This window comes from Hemiscyllium ocellatum (assembly GCF_020745735.1).
Source record: "Hemiscyllium ocellatum isolate sHemOce1 chromosome 27 unlocalized genomic scaffold, sHemOce1.pat.X.cur. SUPER_27_unloc_33, whole genome shotgun sequence".
Classification (NCBI taxonomy): Eukaryota; Metazoa; Chordata; class Chondrichthyes; order Orectolobiformes; family Hemiscylliidae; genus Hemiscyllium; species Hemiscyllium ocellatum.
Genome location: NW_026867502.1, coordinates 144,212 through 153,288, shown reverse-complemented (window position 1 = coordinate 153,288; position 9,077 = coordinate 144,212). Strand labels below are relative to the sequence as shown.

The 9,077-nt window shown below is 53.2% G+C and overlaps 1 protein-coding gene across 1 annotated transcript; it reads right to left on the bottom strand.

Annotated features, from left to right (window-relative positions):
* Positions 1-4,701, bottom strand: LOC132808139 (zinc finger protein 229-like). Its single transcript, XM_060822013.1, has 2 exons — positions 4,629-4,701; positions 1-2,975 (listed from the first exon to the last, which is right to left on the bottom strand). Exon 2 carries the CDS (start codon positions 2,723-2,725, stop codon positions 1,547-1,549), a length of 1,179 nt encoding a protein of 392 aa, XP_060677996.1. The 5' UTR covers positions 2,726-2,975; positions 4,629-4,701; the 3' UTR covers positions 1-1,546.
* Positions 4,702-9,077: the final 4,376 nt, after the last annotated feature.

The window sequence follows — 9,077 nt, the reverse complement described above, 5'->3', positions numbered from 1 at the left end:
TTTGGCTCAAGCAGGCTTTATTGCAGAATCGTAGCTGATACATGTATTCACTGGAGAAGGCGCGCGTTCTGCCTTCCCCCTACAAAATCGCTCTTGATATACTTTTGCTAAGCAAAGCTACGTGATCTCTCGCACACAAAGCGTTTCCTGTCACAGAGCTCGTTTGGCCTTGGCAGCTGCCCACGAGACGGTTTCAGTCTCGTAAACAACAGTCCAGCCGCCTGTTTTTGAGCTCGTTTGGCCTTGGCAGCTGCGCCGAGCAGAGCCTGTTATTGAGCTCACTCGGCCCTGGCAGCTGTTTACGAGACAGTTTCAGTCAGCGGTCCAAACAACAGCTTCGCAGCGCCCCCGATTCCCCAAGCAACAACTACAGTTCTACCCTCCCTAGACCTATATTCATCACAACACCTCCCAGGATTAAGCAAGTCCCGCAGATTCTGTGGATCACTTTATTGGCCGGAGCACTGAGTATAGGGGTTGGGGTCTGGACAGGACGTTGCTTAGGCCACTTTTGGAATACACAGGAACCTCGATTATCCAAAGGACACATGCAGGGTGTATTTCAGTCGCCTGACGAATAGATCCCCTACAGTGTGGAAACAGGACCAACCAGTCCACACTGACCCTCCGAAGAGTAACCCACCCAGACCCGTTTCCCTCTGACTAATGTACCTAACACTACGGGCAATTTAGCATGGCCAATTCACCCTGACCTGCACATCTTTGGACTGTGGGACGGAACCGGAGCACTAGGAGGAAACCCACGCAGACGCGGGGAGAATGTGCAAACTCCACACAGTCTGTCGCCTGAGGCAGGAATGAAACCCGGGTCCCTGGTACTGTGAGGTAGCAGCGCTAACCACTGAGCCACCGTGCTGGTTCATCTAATTCTGGATAATCGAAGCTCCTCTGTATTATGTGCACTTCTGGTCTATCGGAAGGATGTTGCAAAACTTGAAAGGGTTCAGAAAGATTGACAAGGATGTTGCCAGGGTTGGAGGGTTTGAGCTACAGGGAGAGGCTGAACAGGCTGGGGTTGTCTTCCCTGGAACGTCGGAGGCTGAGGTTTGACTTTAAGAGAGGTTTAGAAAATCATGAGGGGCATGGATAGGGATAGACAAAGTCTTTTGCCAGAACTAGAGGGCATAGGTTTAGGGTGAGAGGGGAAAGATTTAAAAAGGGTCCTAAGGGGCAACATTTTTCACACAGAGGGTGGTGTGTGCGTGTGGAATGAGCTGCCAGATGAAGTGGTGGAGGCTGGTACAATTGCAACATTTAAAAGGCATCCACTTGGGTATTTGTGTAAGGAGGGGTTTGGAGGGATAGGGCCAATTGCTGGCAAATAGGACTTGATTAGTTGAGGATATGGAGGAGTTGGAGTTGGAGTTGTTTCTGTGTTGTACATCTCTACTTCAGGAGGAAATGCGCAGTCGCAGGCTCGCAGAGCCACTGGATGCCAAGGAGATGAGAGCACAGCAACTGCAGTGACCCTCCCCCTCCCACCCAGGGTTCAGCCCTGGGCGGTGACTCACAGCGGCTGGCCCCGTCACTTGTGCCCCCGCTGGTGCTGCAGCAGGTGCTGGGACTGAGCGAAGCCCCTCCCGCAGACAGAGCAGGTGAATGGCCTCTCCCCTGTGTGGACCCGCTGGTGCCGCAGCAGGTGCTGGGACCGAGCGAAGCCCCTCCCGCAGACGGAGCAGGTGAATGGCCTCTCCCCCGTGTGGACCCGCTGGTGCCGCAGCAGGGTGGACGAGCGAGGGAAGCCCTTGCCGCAGACGGAGCAGGTGAAGGGCCGCTCCCCGGTGTGGAGCAGCTGGTGGGACTGCAGGGTGGACGACTGGGTAAAGCCCTTGCCGCAGACGGTGCAGGCGAAGGGCCTCTCCCCGGTGTGGACCCGCTGGTGCCGCAGCAGGGTGGATGAGTGAGAGAAGCCCTTGCCGCACACCGAGCAGGTGAAGGGCCGCTCCCCAGTGTGGACCAGCTGGTGGGACCGCAGGGTGGACAAGTGAGGGAAGCCCTTGCCGCAGACGGGACAGGTGAAGGGCCTCTCCCCGGTGTGGACCCGCTGGTGCCGCAGCAGGGTGGACGAGTGAGGGAAGCCCTTGCCGCACACCGAGCAGGTGAAGGGCCGCTCCCCAGTGTGGACCCACTGGTGGGCCAGCAGGTGCGACGACTGGGTAAAGCCCTTGCCGCAGACGGAGCAGGTGAAGGGCCGCTCCCCGGCGTGGACCCGCTGGTGGGACTTCAGCTTCAACGACTTAGTGAAGGCCTTCCCGCACTCGGAGCAGACGTACGGCCTCTTGCCGTTGTGGAGCCGCTGGTGGGACAGCAGGTGGGACGAGCGGGTGAAGCCCTTGTCACAGACCGAGCAGCTGAATGGCCTCTCCCCGGTGTGGACCCGCTGGTGTGAGATCAGGTGGGACGACTGGGTGAAGCCCTTGCCGCAGACGGAGCAGGTGAAGGGCCGCTCCCCGGTGTGGACCCGCCGGTGCTTGAGCAGGTTGGACGAGTGAGAGAAGCCCTTGGCGCAGACGGAGCAGGTGAAGGGCCGCTCCCCGGTGTGGACCCGCTGGTGGGCCAGCAGGTTGGCCGAGTCGCTGAAGTCCTTCCCGCACCCGGAACAGGTGAAGGGCCGCTCCCCAGTGTGGAAACGGCGGTGGATCTCCAGATCGGACGGGTAGCGGAATCCTTTCCCGCAATCCCCACACTTCCACGGTTTCTCCATGGCGCGCGGAATGCCTCCTGAGACTTCCTTTCCCCACAGTGGGCAAACTGGCTCAGGCACGTGCCCCTGTGGTTCAGGTAAAGATGATACTTTAAGAGCCTACTGAAGTAGACAAAAACGTTCAAAGAATTTGCCCCTTCTGGACTGAAAGAGGGACGTCTCTCCTGTCCCACGAATCAAGGGGCTCTGTCAGACCTTCACATGGTACTCAGTTGGGGAGCTCTACCAGCAAAGCTGCTCTTCTCATATCCTGTGAAAAGGGGATTACAAAAGTCATTGCTGCCTGCACATGACAGGAATTCAGAACAGATCATTCTAGTTTCTGTAGAACTTCCCTAAAAGAATCAAGTTACAATATGCAGATGCCAGTGTTGGGCTGGGGTGTACAAAGGTAAAAAAAAAATCACATCACCAGGTTGTAGTCCATTAGATTTGTTTAGAAGTTCGAGCTTTCAGAGCTCTGCACCTTCATCAGGTAGCTAGTGTTGGGACGAAATAACGTCCAAGCGTGTTCTTTTAAGGAGAGACCACACTTACCCAATTATTTGATATAATTGGAGGTACATTTATTTAGCTGCAGAAACCTAGCTGTTACAGCGAAGCACGAAAGATCGAATGGTTCGCTGGAGAAAATGTACAAGTTCTGAAAATCTATCGATAAGCTCCGTTAGTTATACTATTTTCTAATCTCAATTCATGCAACGTGATCTTTCACAAACAAAAGCCTTCTTCAAAATGGTATAATTTGCAAACAAAGGTTCTATGTATTCTGGAAACATTTTTACAAAGGCTTTACATATATTTGAGACATTCTGTATCATAGACACAAAGAATTACTATGATCGAGACATTTTTCCTAGTCTTATTATCACATAGTTTAGCAGGCAAAATTGACCTTGCTGATGTTCTTTCATTTGAACATCAGCTTTGTTAGTTGTCATGGCAACAAGCCCAGAATTAAAATTACTTTGATCATCATTTTAAACTATAGGTTCACAGTGCCCCCCAATGTCCTAAGAAGTAACTACATCTCTATCCTACCTAACACTAGTAAAACCTCCAGGCGAAAAAGACAGCAGATGCTGGAGATCAGAGTGATGCTGGAAAAGCACAGCAGGTCAGGCAGCATCCGAGGAGCAGGGAAAAAAAAAAATCGACGTTTCGGGCAAAAGCCCTTCATCAGGAATGAGGAAAGAATGAGGACACTTTCCTCATTCCTGAAGAAGGGCTCATGCCCGAAACCTCGGTTCTCCTGCTCCTCGGATGCTGCCTGACCTGCTGCGCTTTTCCAGCAATACATTTCCATTATCTGAAATATTAACAAGTTGCCTGATGAAGTAGTGTCTCTCTGAAAGCCAGTGCTTCCAATTAAACCTGTTGGACTATAACCTAGAGTTGAAAAGGTGCTGCTGGAAAAGCTCAGCAGGTCAGGCAGCATCCAAGGAACAGAAGATTCGACGTTTCAGGCATAAGCCCTGAAGAAGGGCTCTGGCCCGAAACGTCGAATCTCCTGTTCCTTGGATGCTGCCTGACCTGCTGAGCTTTTCCAGCAACACATTTTCAGCTCTGATCTCCAGCATCTACAGACCTCATTTTCTCCTATAACCTAGAGTTGTGTGATTTTTAACTTTAAAAAGTGTTGCAAATCTCCACCCCACCCACCCCACCCACCCACACACCCCACACACACACACACACACACACACACTTTTCTTCAATTCTCACTCTGCTGTTTCTGATATTACCCATCCCCCAGTATTGTCCAGAAAGTGACTTATTACCTAAAAAAGCTGTAAATCTCCATCCCACACACTCTTTAACTCTTGCTGTACCTAATATCCCACCAACCCCCCCCATGCTCCAGCAGGGTCAGACTGATGCTCATTGACTGAGCCACACTCACCTCTTCCTGGACACAGGGACCCTCCAGACCAACACAACATCAGCTCCCCTTAACCGCCCCCCCGCAACGGCGCATGTGCAGGAGCATCCGGTCACGTGAATGGAGTGACCACCGTCGTCACAAAGGCCGCGTGTTGATTGGACGTAGCGCCCGCCCGTGCGGCGTTCCAGCCTTTCCCATTGGTCTACCGCTTGTCTTTGTGACGCCCACGTGACCTCTCTCCTCCCCCCCGCCCGCCCATTCCTTCACCTCGACACGGGGAGGCATGACCAATGGGGAGCCTTGGAGGACCGGAAGGAAGGCTGGTCGTCCTACCAATCAGAGCATCCCGTCATTGTCTGAATGCGGAAGTTGGATCATGAGCTCCTGCTGCTCTCTCTCTCTCTCTGAATGAAGATTGAGTGTTACCCCAGACTGCACCAACCTCTGTGAGTACAGCACCCTCTCTTCCATTTCTTTTCTCATTTTGGGATTAAACTGTTGGTTTGAAGGAAGTGAAGTGAAAGGAGGTGAACTCAGGAAAGGTGCATATGCTGGATGCATTGGTCTAGATCGCTGTCTCTGTCCCTCTGTGTTTGTGTGTCTCTCTCGTGTCCTTCATCAGGAATTGCGGAGGGGTTGGGGGGGTGGAAAGGGTGCTGAGAGATAAATAGGAAGGTGGGAGTGGGGCTGGGGGTAAGGTAGATGCAGGTTGGGTGGGAGGTGATGGCGACAGGGTGGAGCAGATCGGTGGGAAGGAAGATGGACAGGTGGGACAGTTCAAGAGGATGGTGCTGAGTTGGAGGGTTGGAGCTGGGGTGGGAGGGGGGAGGGAATGTGAGAAAACTGGTGAAATCGATGTTGATGCCATGTGGTTGCAGGGTCCTAGGCCACCTGATACCTGGAGGAAGAATGCCTCTGCATTGGGAGCCTCCAACCATACGGGATCAATATTCATTTCACCAGTTTCCTCATTCCGACACCCCCCCCCCCCCCCACTCCCAGATACAACCCTCGAACTTGAAGTGTCCCACCTGTCCATCTGCCTTCCCATCTATCTGCTCCACCCTCCTCTCTGACCTGTCACCTTCTTCCCCCGCTTTCATCTACCCATAGCATTCTCAGCTCCCTTCCCCCAGTCCCACCTCCCTCCCATTTATCTCTCAGTCCCTTTGGGACCACCCCACATTCCTAATCAAGGGGTTATGCCCAAAACGTCAAACCTCCTGCTCCTCAGTAGTGTTATGGATGCGGATCATTAGCTGTCTTCCTGTTTGTCCTATGTAGTGTTTTGTGCAGTCCTTATTGTGTACAAAATCCCATGCAAGGCCTGCACAAAACACTACATAGGACAAACAGGAAGACAGCTAACGATCCACATCCATGAACACCAACTAGCCACGAAACGACACGACCAGCTATCCTTGGTAGCCATACATGCAGATGACAAGCAACATGTATATGACTGGGACAACACTACTATTATAGGACAAGCCAAACCGAGAACAGCCAGGGAATTCCTAGAGGCATGGCACTCATCCACAGATTCAATCACTAAGCACATCGGCCTGGACCCAATATACCGACCACTGCAGCGGACAGCTGGAACTGACAACCGGAAGCGGGCAGAGACAAACCACTATAAATGCCGGAGGAAAGATCACAGAAGCGCTTCACAGGAGGCTCCCAAGCACTGAGGATGTCACCTAGACAGGGGACGAAGCGTCTGCAATACAAACTCCCAGTTCGGCGAACAGAACCACAACATGTCATGTATTTCCAGTCATACCCGTTACAGGACAGGAGAATACTGGGCTCAATGCTGACTCTGTAGATGAATCTAGTCAGACTCATTCCTCTCTATATCCACAGAGTCCTGTAAGTGTATTCCTCTATAGGGTCCCTCCAGTCTCACTTGGGTATTGATCGACTCCACGACAGTCATCCTCAGAGCGAGCATGTTCTAGGTCTTGTTACCAAAGCAAAGTTCTTGCTCTGATTCTCTTCCCCACCCCCCCCACCCCCATCTTGGTCTGTCAATATGGTAGGGGAGGGGGGGGCAGATAACTAGGTTAGCAAACTGCATGAGGGTGGCATGATGGCTCAGTAGGTAGCACCGATGCCTCATAGTGCCAGGGACCTGGGTTCAATTCCAGCCTCGGGCGACTCTCCGTGTGGGTTTCCCCCGAGTGCGCCGGTTTCCTCCCACAGTCCAACCTCGTGCAGGTGAGGGTGGGTTGGCCGTGCTAAATTGCCCAGAGTGTTCAGGGATGTGTAGCTTAGGTGCACGTGTCAGGGGTAAATATAGGGGAATGGGTCTGGGTGGGATACTCTTCACAGGGTCGGTATGGACTTGTCGGGCCGAAGGGCCTGTTTCCGCACTGTAGGGATTCTAATTCTCAACTTTTCTTGGAGCTCGATCTGCCAAATGTCAGGAATCAGAAAAATTGAGAGGGAGCGTATTAGGTATGGCAGTAGGGAGAGTGTGTGGGATAGAGACTCACAGGTTTTGGGTTATGGGCATGGAATGAATATTCCGTGAAATCGATCTGTTAAACTCTGAGATTCTACGTGATACTGACAGCGATGACTTTCTAATTGACAGGCTCTCACAGGAGGATTTACCTGCATATCTTGAACTAATTGCCTCAGCCAGCTTGACTCATTGGGACTGGAATTTTATCGATCTTTTGAGTCGAGAAGGAGGATTGTCCCGCCTGCTTCCAGAGATCTGACTGGTAAAGCACTGAGATGCCGCTGTTCGAGGGTGGAGGGAGCTTTACCGGAGCGGAGAGTTAGCCAGCCGGCCACCCGCAGCAGAGTGGGACGTCAGAGGGAGCGTCGAACCTGGGGGGAGCCCGCGCCGTGGGGAAACCGTGGAAGTGTGGGGAATGCGGGAAGGGGTTTCGAGTCCCCTCTGAGCTGGAGATCCACCGGCGCGGTCACACCGGGGAGAGGCCGTTCTCCTGCCCCGAGTCCGGCAAGGCCTTCATTGGGTCCTCCAAGCTGCTGAGGCACCGGCGGGTCCACACCGGGGACAGGCCGTACCCCTGCCCCGAGTGTGGCAAGGCCTTCACCCAGCTGTCCCACCTGCAGACGCACCGGCGCCTCCACACACCAGGGAGAGGCCTCTCACCTGCCCCGGGTGCGGCAAGGCCTTCAATCGATCGCCGACCCTGCGGACGCACAAGCGCCTTCCCAACGTGATCGCACGGAATTGAAGTCTGCAGCGAATCCCACCCAGGACTGGGGGGATCGTGCCCGTGGGGGGATTGTGCCGCGTTCGAAGGCAGTGGGTGAAGCGGGAAGGGAGCGAGGCTTCCTTTCTGCCGGACTGGCCGTTCTCGCTCTCGCTCCCTTTGCTTCCCGTGGGACCGATGCTGTTTGAGGCTGGGACTGCACGTTCCCCGTGCCAAAGATCTGCAGGAGCTGAGGAAGTGCACTCCTTTCACACCGGATGGTAAATCATGTTTGTCCCATCTATTTCGGTCTTAAATACCCTCCGTGACCTGGCCTCCCAGCCTCCTGTGGCAGTGAATTCCACAGATTCCCCACCGTCTGTCTGAAGAGGTTTCTCCTTATCTCCGTTCTAAAAGGTCTAAGGCTGTGCCCTCGGCTCCTGGTCTCTCCTACCAATGGAAACATCTTCCCAATGGCCACAGATAGATCAAAGTCAAATACAATAGCCTCTATTCCATTGAGTGTCCAGCACACTTTATAACACTTTGTAAAATCAGGAGGGCCATTGATGAGGTGAGTGGCAGGTGTCTTTTCCCGATAGAATAAAGAATATTCCAGCACAGGAACAGGCCCTTCGGCCCTCCAAGCCTACACCGATCCAGATCCTCTATCTAAACCTGCTGCCTATTTTCTCAGGATCTGTATCCCTCTGCTCCCTGCCCTTTCATGTATCTGTTGAGATACATCTTAAATGACGCCATTGTTCCCGTCCCTACCATCTCCGCTGGCAACACATTCCAGGTACCCAGCACCCTCTGCGTAAAGAACTTTCCATACATATCTTGGGCGGCACGGTGGCACAGTGGTTAGCACTGCTGCCTCACAGCGCCTGTAGACCCGGGTTCGATTCCCGACTCAGGCGACTGACTGTGTGGAGTTTGCACGTTCTCCCCGTGTCTGCGTGGGTTTCCGCCGGGTGCTCCGGTTTCCTCCCACAGTCCAAAGATGTGCGGGTCAGGTGAATTGGCCAAGCTAAATTGCCCGTAGTGTTAGGTAAGGGGTAAATGTAGGGGGTATGGGTGGGTTGCACTTCGGCGGGTCGGTGTGGACTTGTTGGGCCGAAGGGCCTGTTTCCACACTGTAAGTCTAATCTAATCTAATCTTAAATCTTTCCCCTCTCACTTTGAACTCATGACCCCAGATAACTGAGTCCTCTACTCTGGGGAAAAACATTTCTTGCTATCCACCCTGTCTATACCTCTCATGATTTTGTTGGACTCAATCTGGTCC